At 37.4% G+C, this 27,339-nt stretch overlaps 1 protein-coding gene across 1 annotated transcript; it reads left to right on the top strand.

The window, feature by feature from the left end:
• Positions 1–3,676: 3,676 nt before the first annotated feature.
• klf5l (Kruppel-like factor 5 like) lies at positions 3,677–27,160 on the top strand. Its single transcript, XM_041255753.1, has 4 exons — positions 3,677–3,925; positions 12,457–13,291; positions 14,145–14,204; positions 25,829–27,160. The coding sequence occupies exons 1-4, from the start codon at positions 3,791–3,793 to the stop codon at positions 26,005–26,007; spliced, it is 1,209 nt and encodes a 402-aa protein (XP_041111687.1). The 5' UTR covers positions 3,677–3,790; the 3' UTR covers positions 26,008–27,160.
• Positions 27,161–27,339: the final 179 nt, after the last annotated feature.

Consider the following 27,339-nt stretch of genomic DNA (forward strand, 5'->3'; position numbering starts at 1 on the left):
TCATATGGAATGTGGTTTTTATTTGTTCTTCGTGAAATACTATGGCTTGGTTTTTGCTTTTTTCCTTCTGCTTTTTAAACTTTTTTTGGGTGTCCAGATGAGGCAGACTGTACTTGAGGTGCTTCAGCACTAAACTAAAAACTGTGGGAACACAGTTTAAGAAAGCTGTACAATACCAGTAGACATGCAAGACCAAATTGGAACTCTATTTCCATAGAAACCTGGTCCTTGATTCTTGATGAATATGTGTACCAAGAATTCTGCTGTTGAGCTATGACAATCATTCCTGAATCAAGACACATTCCAAAGCTGGTAGTAAGCAGTGTTGGTAAAGGACGTGATTACTGGTGGAGTATTCAGAACTCAAGAACACCATAACAACAATGCAAACATATAAAATACCAAAATATGTATGAATATCCCTGTGAAGATAACAAACTGTTTGACATGCAAGAAGAGCTATGGACCCACAATGGTCTCACACCCAGCAAGCATACAGTGTGCCTCACCATTCTGAGTTAACTGGAATTTAAACCAGAACTAAATTAGTTCTGGTTTTGCTTTTGTTTGTTCGTTTGTTTCATCTTATTTTAGAGTCTATCTTGCATTCATTAAAATCCAACATTCTACAAAGTGACTTTACAAATTACTTTTGATCTTAGGAATGTAATTATCCGGATTCAGTTTTTTTTTAAATATTCTTTATTTTCCACATAGTCTTATTTTTTTATATACTGTGTGTTGCGGTTATTCCACTCATGAGGATGAACGTTCTTGATGCAGACTTCTTGTTTAATATTTGGATGACGGAACCTTTGCAATACTCTTGTCTCTACCAAATTGCTCACAAAGTGTTTAATACCTGAAGAGGATAAACTGTACATGCTAATTTAAAGCTCAGTGTTGCCACTGGATAGAGCCTGATCAAATAAATTCACCATCAATTTATCAAACTGTTGCAAGCCTGTGTAAACTATGAAGGTGACAGCTAATTGTTAAGCATCTTGTTAGTGTTATCATGGCTAATCTTCAATACACCTCTACACATGTATCATTCAATGTGTATGCTTTGTGTCTTCAGAAAAAAAGCATATATATATATATATATTGTACATTTTAACATGGTAATTGCTGGGTTTTCTGGCTTGAAGATGTGTGTTTTAGTAGGTTATCGATTCAGCCACTGAAAATGTCTCCGGGAACCTCTATGACTCCAGGAGTATCTAGGATTGGACCATGATGGTGCTTCATTGCTGCTGTAATCTTACGATAGGCCCAGAGGGTGGTGTTTTTGTTGAGTAAAATTTATATATATATATTTTTTTATGGTTAAAAGGTTAAATTAGTTTTTATTTTGAATTGCTTTTCAAGCAAAAGGAAATGTAAGATTGAAGATATTGAAATATTTAATTGAAATACTATTTCATTTAGAGGAAAGAAAACAATTAACAATTCCTAAAAAGTTGAAGAAATATTTCAACGTAAGATATTGCAAGAGCATCTTGAGGAAAGAGCATTAGTTTATGCACAGAAGCATTGTAGATGTGTTCAGTCTGTGTGCAGATTCAATGGTTTTGTTAAAGTAAACATGTACTCAACTAACAGAGATTTACTCACATGTGATCTTCTACTTATCTCCTTTATGAGCAAAAAAGCAGTCTGTTTTCAGCCTGCATCTGAAACAGGTAATTGTGATAAGCAGCAACCTTTATTCCAGTATTTTATGTAACCTGACGTATTTTTGCATAACAACTACCCTGCAGGATAAACTTAGTGTTAAAGAATGGCAGGGTTTAGATCACCCGTTAGGTTATTAAAATATACACTGGTGTCTGTTTCCTCTGCCAGTCAGGAAGACTCTACTGTACAGTGCAGAGTACACATGAAACAAGCTGGCTCTCTTTGAAAGTGATCACAAAGGCAGGCAGAGAACCGGCTGGGCAGGTTTGTAGGGAATAGAGGCAACAGGAGGAGGGGAGACGCAGGCTAAGGACTCCTGTCCAGGCACGATGAGCATTCTCACAAACTGGTCTTTTCAATCAAGTCAAAAAAATGTTTCTCTTTTTGTTTTGTTTCTGCTATAATCCACTGTAGCAAAGTGAATGAAATGATCATTATAGTAATAATAATCAGAAATATTTCATTTAGAAAAAAAAAAAACATCATAACGGCCAGTTGTCAACGCTTTATCTCTTTAAAATGGGTTTGATTATTAAATTTGTTGTGCAATATTGGCTGCTGTTGGCTTGCTTAATAACAATTCAGACAGGTTTAATGAAAGCCAATCTCCTTATTTGTAACTTTTTGGATACCGTCCTACATTGTATCCATAAATCATTCCCACTGTCACATTAAAGGGCCATTGGCTTGGTACAGCACTGTTTCTATTTTCTTTTCAGTTTTATATGCAGAAGAAGCTGATGTCAACACCAACCCTTGTTTGTATGTTTGTCTAAAATATCAACAATGTTTAAACAAAACATTTAAACAAAGTAAAAGACTCTGTCATTGTACCGTTGAGTGTTGTAAGTCCAAACAACCAAATGCTGTTAAAATAAATACGCGTAGTAAAACTAGTCTTGTTTCCATTGCTCTGTCAGCAGTATAATGTGGTATTAAGATTGACATTACACTTACGTTCTGCAATAGTGAAACTTTATTTAACAAAATCAATTAGTACAAAAATGACTAATTGTTGTATATATCAGTTTTTGGGGTTTTTTATAGCATGCAGGCCATTAACGATAAATCAAGATTACTATGCAATTTGGTTACAAAATTGTATTGACAGCTCAGTATACAATATACAAATTAAAGTTACTTTTGCACTATTGCAAAATATGAAGTGGAGAACCAATACAATAAACGAAACCTATTTGTTCTTGACAATTCACTTTATTAGTTTTCACATTGAAATGCTGAGATTTGTTAGAGGTGATTATGTTATAGTTCCTCTAATATTATAGCAAATGTAAAAAGTACCAGAAGTAAATATAACTACAGATAGATCATTCTATTACCGCTTAAAAGTCTGAGCATAAATGTCATTTATCACAGTTTGGGTTTGTCTTGTTTCAAGACATCTGTGCCATAATTAATTGTATCCCAGCATTATTTTCCAAGAACTACGGGGCCCAGTTCCACAACTCCCAAATAATGTAATATTCACTTAACTTCTAATGAAAACAAATTGTTTATGGAAAATTGCTGATTACTTGCTAGGGGTGTTTCAGTTCCATACATGTGGACTATAACTTGTGTTCACATTATGTTCACAAATTGATATACTGCAACAAAATAAAATTAATAAATTGATGTAGAACGGTAATATACCTGTACATCCACGGTTCAGAAATACTAAAGGCCAATGTGGGTGTGTGTCATAATATGTGTGTGTGTGTGTATATATATATATATATATATATATATAATTTTAGATAGATATTGAAAAGTAAGTGAGTACAAGGTCAGCTTTCGTAATTTGCCTGCATGCAATATTACGTTAAAGAAAGTTCAGGTAGTCTATCGACTCTCTACCAAGCATGGAGTGTTTGTTGACACCTCCTTTAATTGATAGGCTGTTGGTCTCACTGCCTAATTCCAACTGGGCGTCGGCACTGTCAGTCAGGGGCCTCCATGTTATTCAGCCCCTACTTCAGGACAGGTAAGACTCATTGAATTACAAAAGGAGTATGTTAAAGCCGTGATACACCTGGATTTTTAAGGATTGCTAGCAAACTTACTTGCATCGATTTTTTTTTAATAGACATAAAATACAAACAGAAAAGTTATGGCTAGCATTGGACTGGCTATAAATGTCCCAAACCCAGAGGAAAATGCTGTTTTTACCCAGTTAAAACCTGTAAGGATGCCTGGAGGAGATGGGGGCGAAGACTCCTCAGTGTTTGAGGAAATCAAACCTATGGTGAGAATCATAAGAAACTTGCGTGATACTGCCCAGGTAGGGGCAACGGGGCTTCGGTATCTTTCCTGCACATTGGTAAAGGAAGGGTTTCTTACACTTAATTACATGTGAGATGCTTGCAGTATTTCATCTTCTAAACAGCACTTTGATTTACTTTCTCTCAACTAACACGTCGTGTACACATCTTTCAAATGTTTGTTTGTTTAAGACGGGTGAAGTAATATTTCATGTTTACAAAAGCAAATCTATATGCTGTCGGGTAAAAGGTTTTCTGGAGAATTCTTAATGCAGTTGTTTCCTGTGTCATACAGCAAAAACGAAACGAGAAAAATGTTTCATTTTTACAGTTAGGAATTATTACTTTCTCAGTGGATATGTTTTCGCTTTTTTACAGGGTGGCAACAGGATTTAGTCATTTTGACCAAACAAGAGAAATGTTTACTGTCACCAACATTTTGGTTATTCCAAAGGGAATGAATGAGGTCCTATTTTGGGTGGTAATATTACATAACCCACATTTAAACTTCTAATACGAGACCATGTTTTTAGTGAGACATTCCAAGCGCTTTACGGAATTTCAAAAAATAACAAATCTCCATTATAAATCACATATTATCAAAGACGCGTCTGGCTTCGTATTACAAGGAACGGTTAACTGTGTTTCTTCACTGAACCTAAATATACGCTTTTTGTAAGGAGTTTGTATAAAAGATATGAGTTTGTGACGCTTTAGTGCTTTAATATACAGATAAGGGGCGTTTTTTAAGGCAGCTGAATGCGGGCTAAAACTGGATTATGATGGAGACGCGTTGGCGCCATAGCATGGAAGTGCTAGTTTAATGAGATGCATTTTTACACAGACTATAAACAAGGGGCTAATGTATAATGTGGACATAGCCATTTAAATGTGTAGTGCACTATCGTGTGCAGGTGTTGTTTTTGGTCTCTGTTAATATTTGCATGGGCTCAAATACATACATATTTGAATACATGTGTGAGGGATGCGTGGATACTACAATGCAAATAAATTCCTATAGTAATTGTTGCTCTTCTGGTCGTGGTGGTTTTACATGCAGTACATGTCTCATGTTTTAATGTGTTTTATTTAGTACGCCTATATGTGACACGCGCAAGTTCCAATTTAACTGCGTGTATTGGTTTATGCGCTTGTTCTCCTGCTTGATAGCCAGGTGAAGAGGATGCCTGTTTCTTTAGTCATTGTAGTGAAGTACTGTAATAAACATTGCCTCAAGAAAAATAAAAGATAATTTGAAACGGTCCACAGTGGAGCAACCATCTAATAGCCTAATAAACCATTTGATCCATGTGGGGTTACTTCACCGTTGCTTTGAGTTTGCCAGTGACCCTTTTGTAACAAGTAGCCTATATCGTGGTCTTCAGAATTGTATAAAATCTTGCCTTTCCATATTATTATTATTATTATTATTATTATTATTATTATTATTGTAGTTGTGCTTTAATTATGATATAAGTTTAAACGCGTATGTAGGCTGGTTATTTCTGATTGTGTGATCCTCCAAAAATATAAATATGGTACGATGATAATTTTTTTATTATTATTACACATGGCAATATTGATGATGATGATAATAATAATAATAATAATAATAATAATAATTCACACTTTATAAACGTAACAGATTGTCGTTGTAAAAGATTTGAACTCTAACTGGGCTCACTGTTTTAAGATTGCATGATCTCGCAGTTAACATTTTAAAGTCTTGCCAAATGGAAGGTAATCAATCGCAGTAACACATCGCCGAAGCTGCCAGGCGTGTTTAACTGCAGTGTTTTTATTTTTCTTCAGTGTACAGATTATCTGACACTGCAGTGGAATTTCACAGTCGTTTAAAAACTGGCTCTGGTTTTAGGAGGAAGAAACAAAGGCATAATGTTGCGCAGATCTATTTGAGGTCACTGTTATCGGACTGCAATAAACTGCCCCTCACCTGCTCAATAGTTTTGTTAATTAACCGCTTTTCCTTTTTCAGTATTGCCCACATTTTTTTTTTTTTTTAAAGCACGTACCAGGGAAGTGGTACTTCTTGCGTTGAAAACTTTAAAAAAAAAAAATACAGCACATTTTAAATACATCTCTCTAATTTGTTTTAAATTCTTTACTGGTCACAAAATCTTAAACTGCCTTTACAAAATTAATTTTTCCACCACAGATGCCTTTGTACCGATATCAGATGTTTTGAAGTGCTTGAGCTGTAAGCATTTCATTCACAGTAGTTTTGTTAATCCTGTTGCCAACAGCCGCCTTTTTTTAAAGGGCTGGTGAAAAAAAAGTAGATTATATTTCTGTTTATTGGCTTGTTCACATAGATTACTGTGTTATTGCTATAACATTGGCTGTACAGTGGATAGAATACATTTACCATTATCATTAAGCAAGTGATTTAGAAAATGTGACAGAGCCAAAGATGGAATAAATCTAAGATTTGTCTGATTATTTCTTCAATACAGATACATTCATTTTACACTGTATAAAACAATACATTTAACTGGGAACAAAAGCAGGGAAAGTTTAAGGAAGCATTTTATAATAAACATTGGATATACTTGGCAGGGAAAGTACCTTTTTTTTGCATGAGATAGATTCCAATGTAGATCTACCATAAATATTCATTTGCTACAGTTTTTAACATAAATAAAATAAAATTAACATATAAATACATACAACCCCCACCCAACAAAAAACTAAAACAAAATAGGGAACAACCATTCTAACATTTGTATTTATTTTATGAAATCCATTTTTTTTTTTTTTTTTTTTTTTTTTTTTTTTTTTTTTTTTTTTAAACAAATAGTCAACAAATGTTTACTCTTGCATCTCAGTGATGGGAACCTTAACTGCCAACCGCCACACTATCTACCAAACCTATAAATACATCAAGGTGTTGGTACCCATATAAATGCTTACCCTGGTAAATCTGCATGGTATTATTGCAGTTTTCATCTGCTTTTCCCATAGTTTACCATGATTTACCATGTTCTTTAGTATGCTTTACCATGCTTCCCTGGGCTTTACATTGCTTTATTACACTTTTCTATGCTATTACTATAGTAAACTTTTATAAGGGTATCAAAGGTTCCGTAAAGGCAGTGTTATATTGAAGCAACAGTGCTGCAGCCCAGTAGGTAGCCACCATATACTGTGGATTACTTTCAGCAGCACAACTGGTACTTCATTCAACGCGTGGCAAATGCACAGCAAACTCAGTAGTAAGGCCATGCAGGGCAGTGGGTTACCTTTGATAGTTACACACCCTGCCATGTGGAATTTCCTTTGACTCTTTGAAGCTATTAAAAACCATGGGTCTGTTTCGGTGGGGAAGGGTGTGTCTTTGGTGCAAGTCGAGTTTACGTATCTCCCATGCAGACCAAGGCATACAGTGCGGTATGCAATAAGTTAGTTCTTTTTTTTTTTTTTTGTGTGGTTGGTTAGCAACGTCTCAGACATATTCTGTGGAAAGTGGCTTTGCTAATCGGAGGTTTTTCTCTGTTTGCAATAGTAGCCAGAACAGAAAGCCAAGTACATTTTTAGAACTGATTAGTAGTTGGTACTATTTTGAAATCTGGGTATTTCTCAAATACTGTGAGCAAGATTGAATTCCCTTTAACCTTCATTAGTTATTGAAGAAAGGTTTTGCCACAAAACCGTAGTTGATAGGCAGATTTTTTTTTGGAGGTTTTATATTTTATATAGATATATAAAGAGAGATTCTGGCAGGTCAGCTTTCTAAATACCTGTGACAGTACATACTAAATATATATTGAGTAGACATACAATACAAACAGAATACTGGTGGATTTACTTTAAAATGTGAAATAGGATTTTTGCACTACACAGTGCAAACAGGTGTCCATATGTTGTCATTCAACCAAAGGTTTAATTTTCACTTCTGTACCTGGCTTTCCTCCTGCTATCAGTTTTGTAGAGTTGATGTTAATAATGTGTGTATGGTCTCTAGCTTTTATTGTTGAAACTGAAACGAATGAAAAGATTCTTATCTTGCTTTCCGAGAAGTCATAAACATAACTCTTGTTTCAAAGGTTTTGTTTTTTAATGGTCTTCAGTTGCTGAACAGAAGTAAGGGTATGACAGTTTCACTTCATTCCTATGAGGGTGGAAGAAAACATTAAATGTTTTTTAAAGATTATACATAAGGAAGCTAAATGTAACACACTTGTTCTTTTTACTTCCAAAAGTCTTTTTTTCAAATTTGTTAGCAGGCTTAGAACATGCCTCAAAGCAATATTTAACAAGCCAGAGTTTTAAAATTACGTTCTTTTGCTCTTATTAGCCTCATTAACATTTTGTATTTTTTATTTTATTTTTTGGTTCTTCAGTTTGTTTTGTTTTTTTTGTTTTATGTTAATACAAGATAAGAAGATACAACACTAGAAAAAGTTAAGAATCCTGGTTCCTTTGCTGAATGTATTTCACCCATAACTGTAAAACACTCAACAGTAGTATATGTAAAACTAAGAGAAACTCATCAAATTCTATGTTTTGTCTAGAGGTCTTTCTCAGTGTTTTCATAATCCTTTGAAATATCAGCATATTCCAAGTTAAAGCGAAAATGACAAGCACAGAAGAAATATTGCAGAGAATAAAGTGGGTGAAAGAGATCATTTGGAGGTTGACTTTTGATTTCGCAAACCGATAAAGAACCCACTCAATACACTTAAACTGCTGTACAGTAAATACCTGCTGTGCTTGTTTCTGCTTTTGTAACTTCACAACTTTAAAAGCTTTGAAAGTCAGCCCCTTTGTTAATGTTCTGTTATATAAAGGGTTAATAAAGCGTGAGTCTTTATTTCAGGAGATCATGCTTCATATCAAAAGCATGTTTATTTTCACCCACTGTTTTATTTGTTTTTGGTTGCATTTTTCTACTTTATTGTTCAACAACCTTTGTCAAATAGGCGCTGGATTAAATTAAAGGTGCACATGAAGGGGCATGTCTGGTAATACTCAGCCCAGAGAAACATGCTGTTTGTACTCTCCAGGATGGAAGCGAGACTGTAATGGGGGTTTAAGCATGTTTAAAATTGCTAAGACTTAACCGAACAGATAAAACTGTCAGCTGAGTATTTGAAACATCAGGAAAATGCAGCTGGGTATTTTAATAAGTAGCAACAGTAATTTGATTATGTTCAGAAAATATGACTAATACAATGGCAAAGTTTAAAAAAAAAAAAACTTTTCAGATTCCAAAGGGAGGTAAAGCATTAAATAGTCACTGTACCAGGCTGGGATAAAATGTCAATTTGTGATCTGCTATCCTTAATCTCTGAACATCTATAAAGAAGTACCAAACAACAAAAATGTGTTAAAGATTGTGTTGCACTAGAAAATGCAATTTGTGTTTGCTGTTATAAGGATCACGCTGCCTTAATTAAAAAATAATCCTGGCCACAGTCTGCAGTTTTGGTACATTGCCAGTGATGCTGTCAACTGTAGTTACAGTGTAACAAATGATATTGAACTGTGGGATGTCACTGGTCTTCGCTGGCGACTCTACAGGGTTACAGAGGAAGGAACGGAGTCACCTCACTATGCTACAGTTAAGAATTGTGCCAGATGGTACCAGAACATCCTGTTATTTGATAATATGCATAGCATTAAAATATAGCACATGTATTCTGTGTTATCACAGTGTTCATGACTTAAGTTTGTGTTTTTTTTTTTTTTTTTTTTTTTTTTTGGGGGGGGGGGGGGATTGTTGGTTTTATTGTAACCTAAGATAAATAAGAAAAGAAAATAAAAAAAAAAAAAAAAAAAAAAAAACTGTTGGTTAAAAGCTAGTTATTTTAATGGCAAACTTTGTTTGCGTTTCTGTCATTCCTGTGACAATATTCTTTGAACTTGTAGTTGATGTGAACTGGATTTATCAAAGGAATCACAGTAGCCAACTCCATCTGATTCTCAGTTTTGTAAATGAGTCAGACAGTTAGAGGAGCACTACATCTGATTTATAATTACAATTTAGCTTTGTTTAGCAATGTATTGATCGAGTAAACCATACATCAAAACACTCGATTTAATCAAACTAATAGTAGAGAAGTATTTTGGTTCAACATTTTCTGTTTTCAGCCATCAGTCCAAACTTTCATGTGCAGAATAATGGTTTACTCTTACTTATATACGTGTCCTGAGATAGATTGTTAGTATCCTTTTCTTTGGACATAATCCATAACTGCAAATAAATTCCAAGGCAAAATAATAAAAAGTCAAAACGCAAAAGTCAAGTAGGTGCATGTTTAGGCTAACGCTGATGAAGGCAGATGTTTGCCAACTCTGTCTGCTTGACTCATGTCAGTATAGAATGAATAGATATCTGCAACTGTGTCAAAACATTTTTGTTGATTTGCAAACAGTTGTGAATATGATATACATGGGTCTTTTTTTATTGATTGTTTGGTCATGTTTAGAAAGTGGAGGTTGTTCTGAACAATATGATTCTGTGGTGCTGAAGTTGTGCTGTGGCTGGGCGTGGTGCTGGAGTCATGGAGTTGAATTAGCCACTGGTCCTTTGTTACATGTGTTTCTTGTTTGAGAGCAGTGCTTTATTAAATGTGGTTTGAGAGCAGTGCTAATCCAGGGTGTGATTCACTAATGGGATTAGGAGTACATTGCTTGGTTGACAGATCTTAAATAGATTGTTTTACAAAGAACAGGCATCGATGGGCTTTGGGCAGGTTTGTATTGCAGTGTTCCCTGTGGTTCTTAATTATGGAACGCAGGTAGCAAGTATTCAAGAATCAAGGTCTGAATTGTTGTTACATTTATAATCTATTTTTATATAGCACCTTTCATAGTGGACCACCATCACAAAGCGCTTTACAGAGGTAGGTTGTGAACTGTGCATTGTATGCAGAGTCACTTAAAATAAAACATTGATTTTCCCTTGAAAGCCTCCAGGATTTGACTACACTGCAGTGTAAAAAAAATACTTGCTTTCTATGATAGGTTATTTGAAACCAACTTAGCAGAGGAACTGGACTGACCAAACATGGGATGTGTTGATTATATTACCTGTTAACCTTCATTTGCAAGGTTTTATACTTAACATGTGTCATTTTTTGCATGGTCTTGTTTTATAGATATAGTAGTTATTGTATCTCAACCTCGGATCATCTGTTAAGTTGCTTGGTGATAATGATATTTTGTTTAGTGTGTGTTAATCAGTTTTATTTAATACAATGTAAAACAAAAATCAGATTAAATACATGTATAAAAATAGAAGTAGAGGTTATGAGTTTTGAAGGTTGTGTGTTAAATATGCTAGATTTGTTAGGAGCTCTTCTTATTGGATCCGTCCTGGTGCCTTTACTTTTTAATGTATAAGTCAAAGAGAGAAGATTGCACTTCCTGCATCATGAGAGCCCCGTAAAAGCCTCTGATGGAGGAATTAGAGCAGATGCAGAGCGGAGAGTCGCCCTGACTGCACAATGTGTTTACGAGGTGTCTGAGACAGGTGCTGTGTAGATCGCTTCCATAGACGGCTCCACAGGTGGTCAATAAATAAACCTTCGTATCACTGCAATCAAGGCTGCAAGCCAGGTTCCAAAACGGATCTTACTGCGTCGATAATACCTGGGAATGTATGTTTATATACTAGTTATGGTAAATAGTTTATTAGGCAGTTAATGTATAACACTTACTCTGTAGGAGTCAGCTGCAGGACCCTTTATGACCGTAGGTGCCAGAACCTGGTTGCACATAGTTTGGTGCCTCCACCTTCCAACTTTCTTTGTTCTGCAAAGAGTGCTTTATCAACAAAAGCAGTATGTTTATAATCACCCTGGAAATGCAATGTTGATATTCTGAAAGTTCATATACATTTTTCAAAACATAACCTTTTCTATATTTTGCTGTTACTAAAGTACAGTATTTTTAAGCCCAGGTTGATGGTTTGTGAATTTTACAAACCATCATCCTGGAGGATAATGAATTAGTGGACATTGAGGTTTATGTTCCCGAACTCAGCTAAGCCTCTTCCTGTTCCGAGGTATGCTCAGAATGAGAAGGCAGATAGGAACTCCTGGTACCACCAGTCAGCCTCCCCCTCGTTCTCCTTCAAATAAGTGAGCTGGGAATCCAACCGCTGGTAGAGTAATAATAAAAATGAATCAAAGCCAAGGTATTTCTTTTGGGAAACATTAAGATCACCCCCTTCCTTCACAAATCATCTGAAGCGAAGCGTACACCTCAGTGTAAAATACAGGGAACTTCTGGTATGCTCAACTCCCCTTTTTCTGAGAATAGATGCAGAGCAGCAATTTATAGTAGATAGTAACTAAAACTATTCTGTGGTCAGGCAGTAGTGCCAGATTAGAGGTTGGGTTTGTGATGTAGATACAGTACCTGACCTGTGGGAGCTGCAGAAATAGATTCTTTGAAATCAAACTCAACAAGGTGGGCTGCTACGTTGGCATAAATGCTTTAAACAAATCTTGTTTCATAGTGACTTCATTTTTTCCTCTTGTCTCCACAGACCCGATTAGAGATGGATAAATACCTTCTACAGAATGCCCCTCCTGTTCCTGCTGTCATCCCGGATAAGAAGTATCGACGGGAGAGCGCCTCGGTTGTGGATGAATACTTCTCCACGGAAAAACAGTCACCCTACAGCGTCAACATCAATGTGATACTTCCACACACCGCCCACCTTCGCACCGGCCTCTACCGACCGACCAAGCCCTTCTCACAGATCAAAACGGAGCCTGGGACTTACCCCCAGCCTACCTCCTCTCCACCCTCTTCCATTCAGACACTCCCGGACTTCACATCAGTCTTCAGCATGCCACAAACAGTCAACAGCATGTTTATCAAGCAGGAGATTCACTCAGATGAACTCCAGATTGGCCCCCAACAGCCTCAGGTCTACCAGCTGCCAATCAGCAGTAACGAGGTCACAATGCCCCTGACTACCAGCCAATCCAGCACTACCATGCACACGTTAAGTAGCGTCACCATGACAACTGGCAACAGGGTTAAATCCTTCCACGTCCCTGTCAGCACCCATGGTGGCTTTGCAGTACCCGGGCAGTTCTACCAGGCCCAGTCTCTCAGTCTTCCACCCTCCCCTCCTAACTCCCAGCCGGGGAGCCCTGAAAACCAGCCAGATCTCATCAACACCATGTCCCCACCCCCTCCCTACAAGGCCATGCCTGGCCTGAAACTAGTCCAGGAGCCCTCCCAGCTCCACTCCCAACACAGCATGGTCACCGGTTTCTCCCAGACACAGGGAACCCTGACTGGGCCACGATACAACCGCCGGAACAACCCAGAGCTGGAGAAGAGGAGGATTCATCACTGCAACTTCCAGGGTAGGTACAACTCTAAGACAATTGGGGGGGGGGGGGGGGGGGGATTCTATAATGCAATCTGGTAAGCACCACACCAGTATGGAGAGTGGTAGATGTCCTTCAAACACATAATTACACCATGATAATTTGTTCTGTGGAGCAAAGTATTCTGATATCTCCTAAAGCCTTCCACATCATTAACATTGTATGCCACACTTATGATGCAAATTGTACACAAAAATATGTGCCATTTACCAATGCATTTTACTGTTGTAGCTGCCGAATAATGTTCAACTAGTTAGTTACAGATCACATCCAAACCCTTATTTACTCAGCTTCAAGACAGTATACCCACCCAGGCATTAGGTATACCCATGAAGGCAAATCTTTAGAACACTTTAGCTAAATCTGAACTGTAATTCCGCACTTCACCATTCTTTTCCCACACTTGGTTATGATGTGCCATACTGATCTGTGCTTTACCTTTGTAAGGCAAATGCGCTGAACTAAAATAAAAAGTGATTTCTCATTATTGTTTAGTTTGTACTTCTTAGAAAAGTACAAATCGTAACAGTTTGACCACACACTGATGGTAAAACACATGAAGTGCTGCAATACTAATGCTGTCACTCTGTTAGGAGTGTGAGGCTGCTACAGACAGTGTGGGAGTATCCCACTATAACAGTAAATGGCACAGTGAGTTTCCACTTCCCTATGCAGCCCCCACCTTTCCTCCAACCTCAGATAGAGCCCCCACCATGAGCATTCTGCCGTCTGATCAGGTCTGATCTGCAGCGCCAGAGCCAAACATTAGCTCATTGTTTGCGAATGTGAAAAACCTGAGAAAGGATTCTGTTTTTTTTTTTTTTTCCAGGATGCAGCAAAGTTTACACCAAGAGTTCTCACTTGAAAGCACATCAGAGAACACACACAGGTGAGGGCGGTTTCTGTTTCCTCTGGGACTCATTACTCTTGTTTGCTATCTGATCAGGCTTCCGTCAAAGGGAGCATCTTTATCTTGTGTTTGCCAGGCTTCCCTGTGCTCCAAGTGAGCCTTACAGGGCTCAAATAACAGATTCCATAGACCCCAACCAAACAGTTTTAACAATGCATTAATACACTAGTACTGCAAGTTTTGTAGTTTCATGCATTGTGATATCATTAATATGTTGAGCATGATGCTACCATTGGATCATACCACTCCAGCTGTGCACAACTTTGCCACTAGTATAGAATCATACAGAACTGTTTAGTCGTTAAATAGTAACACTACTGTTAACATTAAGTCTTTTAAGTCACTTGTTAAGGAAAGATATTTAGTTAAACGGCACACTTTGTAACAATATAGTCTCCATGCCTACATAAACCCATTACAAACTTGTCAGCTCATAGCGAGACCAGACATCAAAGTTTGGAGAACTTGGAGTGCAGAACAACCCCTGAGCCAAGAGAACACTGCTGTACCTCGCATTCCTTAAAGAAATACAACGTTTTACCTGCAGGATACAGACCTGCAGTTAAACTTGGTTGTGGGCTGCAGTTTAAATGCGTTATAGCTGAACTGGATTTAGAATGTGTCTGTGGTTTGAGATCACTAACAATAATCTGTAGTGCTAGATTGCTCATTTATAAATTCACTTTCTGTTGCGTGCTTTGGAGAAAAAGTCAACCAATGCCTTTGTGCTGTAGCTTTACCTCAATGTATGACTGAGTGATTAAAGGTATGGATAATGGAAAAACCGTTCAGTCATCTTGGATTACCACCATGGGTCATAAACTGAACTATAACTGCTAGGTTTACATACCCCATTGTATGGTATCTCAATGGTATTGCTGTCCCTCCCTTCCCCAAAGTACAGAGACTTTTACAAGAGACAGTAATATACCAATGTGACACCATTATAGTGCCTGTTCAGACTTCCATTTAATAAAGACAGTGTGCTGTGTGATGCAATGTACAGGACGGTGCTGTATGTACCACAGCCTGTCTCCCTGAAGCAGCTGCAGCTGTCTAATTGAAGACATTAAAAACACCCTCCAGACACAATTAATATTCCTGAGATATTTAAGGGATTATTCGGGAGTGCTGAGCCCAGCATTGTCTCGCTGTCTCACATGATCTCAGGTTAAGAAAGAAAACCCCTTAATGTGAGTGGGTATGGTGTGGGGCCCCCTGGTAGGGTACTGTTATAGTTGTGTGTTTTAAAACATTTTACACACACACACACACAACACAGACTCACATTTTCCTTTCATCACTTTTTCCTTTCCTATCCATTGTGTTGAGAGATTGACTATGTTGGAAAAATCTTTTGGTTTTTTTTTTACCTGGAAGTTTAGTGACTCAATAAGAAAGATTCAAGTAGACAAAACATTATGGTTATTAAAGCGCTCTTCATCTCAAATTGGTTTCTTACAGTTTTACCACAGATTGTGTTTTATAACCTGGGTAATTGCAGTGCTGACATAAATCAAAGCTGACACCCATGTACACTCTGGTTTCTAGTGGTACACACTTCAATTTAGTTCACTACAACTAAGCATTTAGCCATTCAGTAAATATTTATTAAAACTGCAGTTTGTCTACACATTTACAAATATTCATAAATGTGGAAACACTGCGAGTTACCATGGGGTCCCTCTGCTATCCTGAAAATAGAGAGAGAGAGGGGGAAGCAGAGTCTAGCAAGAGCAAGCATCAGACTGTATTAATGGCAGTCAATGCTTTGTTTCCATAGCAACTGCATTACACTCCTTAGTTGTTCTTCTAAACTACACCCCATGTTAAGCAGGGGGTGGTCTAACCCCACCACTGACCCTTTTTGGGAAATACTGGAACAAGAGCCAGCCTAGGGAGTGGCATGGCTTGTTGTTCTTTTCCAGGTCATGAAAGAAAATTTGTCTAAAATAAAGTTGTTGTTTTTTTCAAATGTAGAAATTTTCCAAACCGGTATTTTATTTACTTTGAATCAGACGGCAATAGTCAGATTTTGATATCGACAGTGGGGAAAGCAATGTGAGAAATTAATAAGATATAAACCGAGCCGTGTTTTCAAAAATACGTTCTGAAGGTTTATATACCGATGTTAAAAAAAAATTCAGTTCAATGGGCATTTATTGTCATTGAAACATCTAAAATACGGCTACAGTCCCAGAAAAATATGGGCTGTGGCACTGTAGGCTACAAAACGCCTGGCAGTTTACGTTTATTAATAATAATTTAAAAAAAAATAAATAAACAACAACTTCACTTCTTCCTCAAAACCCAGCAATAATTCTGAGTGCTGGTTATGGTGTGGTAAATGTAACTCTGACCTGTCGCATTTTGTAATCTTATAAATCTGAGCTGAAGGCATGATAAGGCTTCCGTGGCTGCAGTCAAGGTCTTTGAAATGATTAAAATCATATCGATCTTGTCTTCCTTCAGGGAAGCAAACCAGTCAAACTCAGCTCACTATAACAGAGTGCAGTATTGACCCCAAATCAGAACCTTTTTTTTCTTTTCATGTTTACACTTTGAACTATTAAGTCAATCCAGTTTAAGTCATTAATTACCAAGTTGTCTCACCACACTTTTATTATATAGTAACAAAGCCAAACCCAATTCTGCAGCCATGGTCTTGTTACACTAACGAACAATTATAATCAAATATAGTGTAGTGAATGTCTTGTGGTATATCTCAGTACAGCACTGTTATTTGAAACATCACTGCTACTGAGTATCCTCTGTAGCATACAGTTATAGAATCTCTACGGTGGCTTGCGCACATCGATATCAAGGTTTAATCCAGGATTGACTAATCCAAGATTGAATCCTAGATTTGTTTCTGTTGTGCATGTCAAGATTGGTTGCGGCTCTACGAATCAGAGATTGGGTTTAGAATTCACACGTTAATCCAGGATTGATGCTGTCAGTAACACAGTTTGATTACAAGTCATCCTTTTGTAATGTAGTCAGAGCATCACCATGGTAGCTATTAAATCGCCTTTGTTTAATTTGCTCGGGGAGGGGAAACTTTTTATCAAATTTAATATTTGATAAATACAAAAACATTATTGAAAGTAAAAAGACAGACAACAAAACATTGGCAGTAAAGGAATCTACCTGGGGACAGATTACAACAGAATTCAGTTCCCACAGTGGAGTAAACCTCGGGAGTAAAATTGGGATATTTAGTATATATAGGCTTTTAATATATATATATATATATATAGATCATATATATATATATATATATATATATATATATATATATATATATATATATATAGTATATATATATATATATAATGAAATAATAAACAAAATATCTTACTTTGGTAGTGAGTATTGCTGATTACCTCATTTAAGTTTGTTATGAATTGAAATAATTAACCAACCAAGAATCGAATCAACTAAAGCATTTATTGCACAGATTGGATAAAGATTTCATGTTCTTTGGTTGTTATATTCTAGGTAGCTGACGAGTTGTTTGAAGACCTGTCTGATGCGGATGCCTCTCATTGTAGCTGTGCTATAACTGTAGCGTCACCTCCTATAGAGCAAGGACCACCCACTTTTACTCCACTTCCTGCAAAGAAAATGAAATCAGAAACAGCTGACCCTGGTCTAGCCCTGCTTGAGATGGCTCTTAAGGAGCATAACATTAAAATGAGAATCTATACATTAAAAGAGGAGAAGCTGAGATTACAACTAGCTGCTTTTTGTAGCGTAACCCTATTAACAAAGGCAAGCGCATCACACAGGGCAAGGTAATCCACACGCAGGCGGAGGGCGGGGCCGATCCCAGGACCTCTCGCACTAAAGCATAGTGCCGATACCACTATATAAAAGAGCCGGCTCCATTGCAAGGAGCGAATAACAGGCATATGACTCTGTATGTGATTACGTCACCTACCAGCCCTGCTGCTGCCTTCCCCCATGCACGCTACAATATATATATAATGTAGTAATAATAATAAAACTACAATATTGGGGATACTCCATTTTATTTTACTCCCAGTTTCCTAATCTACTACAGCCTGGTGAAATGGTCATCTGTTATTTTACCGTTTTAATTAATGAAAAACTGTCACCAACTTCTGTCTCATTTCCTGTCCACCTTGATGTCTTTCATGTACAGGAGACAGTGGGATAGTTTCATCAGGAGGTACATCTGCTTCCAAATCACGAAGCCCCACTCGGCTACTGAAATTGTGCAACACTGCTTGTGCAACTATGATCACAAGCGACCTTTCCAATTTAACACGAAGAAATGTTGAACATGGAAACCTCTTTTTAAGAACTCTGAATGTCCATTCAGTCAGATTTCTAGTGTATGCATGAGCCTTGTTGAAACCCCTTTCAGGACCAGTTGCAGGGTTTAAAATTGAGGTCATTAAATACTGCCTACAGGGGTTGCCATTGTCGCCTAACAATGTACCTTCAATCTCCAAGTTTTCAAACTTGGCGCAGACAAAACAGTTTTCAAATATTCGAGAATCATGTGTAGATCCAGGCTAACGAGCAATTAGTTTGGTAATATTCAGCTCTGGGTCACTGATCATTTGTATATTGAAAAAAACCTTTTCGATTCCGAAAAGTTTCAGCCCTATCGCACCCCTCCTCCCCCCCCCGGTGAAATTATTAGCACATGGGTGCAGTCAGCAGGAAAACCTGCTCTTATCATTTCTCTTGAATTTCTCTTGAAACTTGCAATAGCTTCAGTGAATTGCTCAGCACACAGTTGACGTATCGACACGAAACAAGTCACTGATTACTTTTTGAAACAACCCTGTGGCATAAAATCTCATTGGTTTTAGCACTTGAATGAGAGGTGGAAGAGAGTCTTTTTTTTGTCTCTATCTGACGATTTGTGTTTTTGATATCCCCACCAGATCGATTTTCTCGTACAGAATCTCTGTAGAAAACTTTCACCATTAAATTCAACAAATGGATTGCTACAATTGCGAACAATACAATATCTAATTAATCTTTCATCCCGAATTTGTCTAACAAGTTCAAAATAACCGGCAACCATAACTTCACAACAATCCAGAGTCAATCCACCCTCACACCAGGATTGGAATGCAATCCAGGATCGAATGCGAATCTCGATCTGTGCAACGAGAAAAAAATATCAATCAAGGATTCAATCCGGGATCGAGTCTAATCCAGGCTGAATATCGGTGTGCACAATCCACCCTTAGTTGAGTTGGCAGTTTACTCCCCCTACCCACCTAGGGCCTCATCCCTAAACAAAGGTTTGAAAATGGACACATAGAAACTTGTATCTCTTATACACCCCCCTCCCCCAACACCATGTTTTTCACTCCCTTTCCAAATAAAGAGAAATATAAAAAATAAATGTTTAAACATTCTTAATGTCCTGTGGAGTTTACGAGTACTCAAAGCACATGCATCTAGCTTTTTATACCTCTTAAACCATTTGCATACATTCAATTAAACCAGCAGTAAATGTATTTGAAGTCTCTTAAGTACAGAATTGTAGAGGGACTGGTCACATGAACACCCATGGTAACTTTGCTTGCTCTTTATGTGGCATGTTTAAATACTGCAAAGGATTATCAGTGTGTCTTGGCTCATATAATTGTTTTGCTGCCGGCCTGTTAAAATATGAAAATACTGCCACTGGCACATAAAAGGCTTGTACCCTTGTAACGTCCCTTCTGCTTCCATTATCCCAACTGCAGCACAGTTTGGCACTCTGCTGCACTGCACTACAATCCTGATGAAATATAGGTCTGGTTATGTATTGTATTGCCTACTGAGTCTAATATGGTATTCCAGTTCGAGCAACGTATTATGATTGCAGAGCATTGCAGTATTGCACTGTTTTCTTACGCTCTGCCCTAACATGAGGTCTCATACTAAGGCTGAATGCAGATTACCCCCCCCCCCCCCCCCCCCTATGCCATCCCTGTTCTGTTTTCAAAGTGCAATTCAGTGATGCTTCGGGTAATCAAATTGTCATACACAGAGGGACCACGGCGGCATTTCATCCCTTGTCAGTACGTCAGGTTGTGAAAAACAAGTGTGTTTTTCCGCTGTTGAGTGCTGTGTTATCTATGGGCTATTTGCTTTGGCCCTGATAAGCTGTGAAGGGTTAGGCAATAAACCCCCTCTCTTGCCCTCTTCAGCTACACCAGCACTAAATCAAATACACCTGCTGTCAAGCTAACAAGCTCAGCTTCTTGAGTCATTTAGCCAGCCACTAAAAACGTGGCCACAGGTCACACGATAACATGTTGTGGACAAGGTGTAAAAAAAAAAAAAAAAAAAAAAAAAAAAAGATATAAACTACTTTAAGTAGACTGCAATGGGCTGAAAGTCCGAGTCTACCCCCACCCTCAATCACAGTACTTTCACAAGAACACTGAGATATTTAAAACGCAGAAAAACAGTCACTGGTAGCATTCACAGGGATAAATGTTTATTTTGGCACTGGATACTATAAGCACATTTTGACATGGCATTGCATATTCCCCAGCCCTGCCTACTCCCAACAGGATTAATTATTTAATAAACATTGGCACCTGGAATAATTTTATACAGTAATAACACGTATTAACGTTCATAAATTTTACATTAAACATGTTTCTTCTCATGTATACCTATTTGTTTAACCTGCATGAATACAGTCTTTACAAACATGATAAACTATTATATTGTTTATCATCATTCTCATTATTATGTTTTGCCCTTAACTATTACCAATAAAGACTAATTCTAATGGAAGATTACCAAACGTACGGCATTAACAAAATACAGTAACTTAATTAATGGAAGCGCCCAAATCTAATTACAGCAATACACCATCATATACCAAACACACCTGATCAACAGCATGCACAATACAAACTAAACCATGGCTGTATCGCCAGTAGAATAACAAATCCCAATAATAATCACAACAACACATAGTTCAATATTACAGGGAGGGTCTCACCCTCACACAGACAAACATCAATATTTGTCAAGTAGACCTTTTCAGGTAAAGCTTAAAAATACCGAATGTTGTTTAAAGAATTCAAAATGGCTAAAGGAGGTCTCGGAGTAAAGTGATCAGTCATATTTGTGTTGTGAAATTGATTTTGCAGTGTCTCTTAAATTCTATACTTAGTTCAGCTGATGATATAGACATGGGTTGAGGACTGGCATTCGAATACAGAGTTCACACAAGGGACTAAGACTTCCACGTTTACATCTTTTTGCAACTAACTGCAGTAAACTGAACCATATAAACCTAAAATACTTTGAGCCACACTCAAAAACACGTATGATCCCAGAACTATCTCAAATCCTTGTGATGGAGTTGGGCACTCGATCTGTTTTTTGCTGCAGTACGTATGTAGTTCTTCAGAAGTTGCGCAAACAGGACCTTCTGCTGAATGTTCATGTTGAGTATTTCACAACTAGCACATGAACTACCTATTGCAGTCCCAGTAGTAATAAAGAGCTATTCTGCCATGTATGTTTGCTCTCGTTTGCTGGATGGTTCATTACTGTGACTCTGCACACCTGCTTTCTTGATACAGGCTTGGTACAGCTGCTTCTATTTACAGGATACACCTGAAAACAAGTCTAAAATACTGTTTTAAGGTCAAACACATCTGAAAAAAACAGGAATGTCTTCCATTTCGATATGGGTTAGCACACCTCAGGGTTTGAAATCCCTGTTGTGTATCCATGGTAACCGCCCCAGTAAGTATAATAGCCCCCCACACACCTCCCTTAGAGCTAGGACAGAGGTGGCTGGTTTATAATAAAATATGCTTTCCCATGCCCCTGCATTGCCTATTATAAAACATTACTGTAGTTTACTATGATTAATTAAAGCAAAGTATGACAGAGCTTAGTAAAAATAATGGTAAATTCAAGTTTGGTAAACAGTAAGGTACGTATTTACCATTGTAACCTTTCTGAAGTTTCTAGGCCCAGAACTAATTACTCAGGCACTAACATGACTCTGCAAGTTGAAAGAGAAGCAGGTTAGACTAGAAATTCCTGTCACCTGGGGATCCAGTTACTACAGGAGAGAACAGCAAATACGTGGAGATATCAACTGCCTTATATGGCGAACCTTTCCGGCCTCTTGCGCAACGTATGTTACTGAGGAACTACTCACAACAGCGATAGCACTTTGTCATGGATAGTCATGGACAATTCTCTTGCGTTGTTGTAGGGGTGGAAATTCTAGGAAAACCTGAGCGCACCAGAGGAAACAGGTAGAGGGGTCACATGACATCCTCAAGTCAAGAAGGCAAACATTATAGAAGTGATTGGCTAGTTGAGATACATTTGTTACACTGGTAAGTTATCACTGATGGTACTAATGGCAAGCCCATTTTCATAGTTATTATGGGTCTATCTCAGTGAAAAAAGTTTGATCTCATACTGATGATTTATCCAGTGTATGACGTTTTACATTTTCATAGAAAGGCCCTTGTTTTACCAGTTTTTCATGAACACACAATTTAATCTGTGAAGCAGACAATTGAAATATTTTCCTATGAAAGTGATTTCAAGATCTCAACATTGGTGAGCACGCACACACACACACACACACACAAACACACACACACAGGGTTAATGAGAGCCAAAGATTGTATGTGTATCATTGGGATCTTTTATGGTATGTATCTCACAGAAACTGTATTGGTTTTGGCAGTACTATCCAATAGAACACTGTATTCCATTTAGAGTTTAATTTTCAGTAAATCAATAGTGTGTTGGTAGGAAATCTTGCCACAAACATCTAGCCAGCCAAGCCAGCTGGATCCAAACATTACAACACGACTTGTCTTTGGCTTAACAAATTTTTCTGCACTGTAAAACCATAGTAAATTGTAGCAGAGAACAGATTAAAGCATAATAAGAAAGGATAGCACTGTATAAGCCCTGCAAATCCTCTATATGTTGGCATGACCTTAACAAGTATTGTATCTGGGTGCTCAGATCTCAAACCCTTTCAGGTATAAGAAACTATTGTGAAGTACAGCAGACAAACCACTATTGTACTTCCTTTATATACCAATGAAGCACTTCAAAACTTACAGTTTTGAATTCCCTACTGGGCCCTGGGATAGCGAGGTGCTGTTAGCTAGTAAACAAGTAAATATCTGGGGTCAAAAAGTCTCTGCCTGTTTTCTTCATCAATCAGTGTGAAAGCGAGTGCCATTATTTGTTGACCACACCCTAGAGCTAAGAGCATTAAGGCTGTTTGAGATTGTGGGGTAAAACTTCTAGAAGACAAATTGAAGTAGACAAAAGTGAAATCAGTGTTTTGTTTGAGTTTTTGCTTTTCTTCTCTGCTTAGCTGCCATAGTCACTATGAAAGGTAAACACAACATTAATAAAACATTTGTAAAGAGCAATGAGTTGCCCTGAGTTTTAAACCTAACATTCTTGAAAATATCTAACAAGAGGGGAACCTGTTTTCTAAATAAAATGTTGTTATTTTCCTTTTTTGGTTTTGTAGTTGAACCTTGCAAAGTTGTGCTGTACTGTACAAAGGGCAACCCTTATACAAGTTTACCATGTACATTTCACTGGTTAATTTTCCAGTTACCATAATTTACCAAGGTTTGATATATTATATGCTTTATCATACTTAGCCGAGTTACAATGCTTACCTATTGTTTACCATACTTCTACTATACTTTATTACACTTTTATATGCTTTTACAATGCAAGTACTTTTTATAAGGAAATGCTCATTACTAACATTATAAGATTGCAGAGCTGCTCGGTAAAATTTCCCCACTGCCAGTGTTAACTTTTCATCTTTGAGGTGGTGTTTACCCAGTTATCATTTTATTTATTTTTTTAACATTGTTTACTTTCTGTCATTTAGTCATTGAGAAAAATCGTTATGCATTTTTCCTGATGTAGCCATGGATATGAACTGGTGCCATGTAAGAATGGATTAATCACTGAAACCCATAGCCAAGTTTAGCTAGTCATTGTACACGTGTAAATAAAGGTGCGACATGTGAGCACAGCTGTTTCAGGTGTGTATTCATTAATATAGTATATAAGCCACTCTGTTAATTTAAACATTGGCGCTGTCACAAGGGACTGTTTCATTGTTAACTTGAGTTTAGAATAGCCCCATACACATTGCCAAGCTTTTACTAAGCATTTGTGTTGTTGCTCAAGTCTCTTCCACCAGCATCATATAGGAAGGAATGGTTTTTTTGTCGCCTTGCCCAAACACACAATGTTGACAGTTTGTGCAGTTAATGGAGTACTATAGTTAGGCCTATTCGACAACTCATGGCGTCTGAATACGACAAGTGGGTTGAATAACCACAGAACTCCATTAACGTTTGTTTATATGAAAATATACAATATGTTTAAAAAGCATAATGCATGGAAAATAAGTGATATAAACCTAAATTTAAAAGCTGAGTAATGAGAATCACTTTCCTTAAATCAAACTGTATCTGCTTAGCAATGGAACAGTGCAGTCTGCCCAGTCATTCTGTCGTTGGATTTGAATAATTGCAAGATTCCAAACGATGCTAGAACTCTCAACACTTTTTATAATAATATTGATAGGGTACATTGGTAGATAATCATTTCCCTCTAGTTTGGCTCAACTGCCAATATAGTCAAAGTTAATTCAAAATGACCAGCAGTAGTTAGTCAAAGATTCACATGCAGATTTATAATAAGACTGGTTACCAACGTCAGCTTTATATTGTAACATCCCGGGACTGGTTTGAAGTACTCTGTCACAATGTTCTCCTACACTGTGCTTTCTTCTGCCATAGTTCACAACAGAACACTTGTATAAACAGTCTTGCTCACTGTCCATGCACGTCGCAGTGCCTTTTCCTCACACAAAGGATATTGCTGATTGCTGCATTTTAATAAGTAAGTTGTTTGCATAACAGGCATGCAGTTGTTTATTTTCTGTGCTGCTGGCAAACATAATTTTACTGATATCGTCCTTTGCGGTCTCTTAATGTGTTCTCCCCTTACTGTTAAACTGTGTGTACTTTAACTGGTATCTCTAGCAACGTAATGATCCATCTACAGTAAACAGGCTTTCTAAAACGTACTGCTAAAAGCAGGATACTTTTAAATGCCTTGGATCCGGGAGCTAAAAGCATTTTCGCTTGTATTAAATTGCTTCACTCATGTGTCTTCTAGAAGTCTGATTGGCCAATGTATAGTGTAACCTTATGATGCCAGATTCCAAGCTTGATTAGCTGAATATTTATTCTTCTGATCGGCAGGGTCTTTTTTCTCTATAGTATAAGGTGTCTTTTTCAGTCCCTGTCACTTCCACTCAGGTCATGTAAGAATCTAAAAAGTCATTCTGCATTGCCAACTAAATGGGGAGCATTGTTTCAGTAATGTTTAATTGCACACTTTCTGAATGTTGTCTTGTCATCGTATGGTTTGATCACCGGGTCGCGCTTCTTAATAAACTTGGCACAATCAATAAGTGTAAATGGTAGGGTTTAGTTTATTGAAGTATTTGTTAACGTGCAAGCTCTATTCTAAAGGAATACGCATCGTTTAATGCTTTCATTTCTTTTTTCCAGGTGAAAAGCCTTACAGATGTAGCTGGGAAGGCTGTGACTGGCGCTTCGCCCGCTCTGATGAGTTGACCCGGCACTTCCGCAAACACACGGGCGCCAAGCCTTTCAAATGCATTGCCTGCGGGCGCTGCTTCTCTCGCTCTGATCACCTGGCACTGCACATGAAGAGGCACCAGAACTAGGGTCTTCCATACCCCCCTGACTGATGCTTCTCCATTTAAAAAAAAAAAAAGAAAAATATTGTATATATGAAAAATAAGCTGCCATGAAACACAAACCCAGTACTAAAAATGTATTTACAGGATGTGCAAGTGTATGTGTGAGTGTGCATGTTAGAAATAGAGAGATAGAGGTTAAAAGATGAAATATTTTATGTATAAGATAAAGAAACTTGACTTTTATAGGTTTTCATGCCTAACTGGAACTTATAATTATTTTTTGTATTTATTCCTATGCTTGGTCTTCAGTTCTCTCCCCACCCTCACCTCCATCGCGAATGTAAGCCTTTCAGAAATACTGTAATATAATTATAAAGTTTCTTCATACTGTTACCTAGGCCAAGATGCCGTCCTTCTAATTATGGCGATAGGAAGACTAAATATCTCTTGTACAGTTAATCTACTGGTTATTATAATTGCCTTTCATCCAAATAAGGACTGTTTCTTTTTATAGTATGAACTGTTTTTACTGGTTTGTACAAATTACTGAAAGAGAAAAGAGCATGACAAAGATCAAGGGAACATAAGAAACATGATGAACAAGAGCAGGCCATTCGACCCCTCTGTGTTCTTTTGGTTACCAACAGTTGGTTGATGTATATTTTTGATTGAATCTGCCATAGGTTGTGTTAGACATTTAACTATGAGCAATAACTCCTCATAGGAGCAAGTATTACCCTAGCAGTTGTCCCAAAGTTTACAAAGTTTTTCTACTTCTTTTAATGCAGTGAAGTGGTGATGTCTTCAAGACCTATCTTCTGTGGTTTAGTGTGGTGAGACTTGAATGTAAAGAGTGGTTTCTGTTGAAGAAATCTTTCAAGGGGGCTTTTTCACAGGATGGTTTAGAACAAGACAGAGATAGTTTACAGTGCTTAGTCCAGGTACATAGTCATTTAACCTGTGTGGAAATATTTTCCAGTAAAAGAGATTGTCTGGATTATGGGTTTATTTGTTTACTGTATTAATGTACTTTGGGAAGTGGCTCCCTGACAATGTACAATTACTGTATAGCACTGTTGGTTTGCTCTCCAAAAATGACCGTAGACAAAATGGTAAAAGAAAAATGACTGTGTTAAACTCAACTGCCAATGTCTGCCATAAAGATCAAGTAAGATAACAGGCAACTCTGGCCTGCAAGTTTTTTAATACTGATTGGTTACTTACTACAAGAGGAACTACACATGCACAATTCTGTACAGATTGCGATAATATTAATATCTGTAATAAGAATATGTAAAAAAGAATTATACAACAATGGATATTTTGTGACAAAGGCACTTCAGTGCTCTAAAATGG

This window comes from Polyodon spathula, chromosome 7 (genome assembly GCF_017654505.1).
Source record: "Polyodon spathula isolate WHYD16114869_AA chromosome 7, ASM1765450v1, whole genome shotgun sequence".
Lineage (NCBI taxonomy): Eukaryota > Metazoa > Chordata > Actinopteri > Acipenseriformes > Polyodontidae > Polyodon > Polyodon spathula.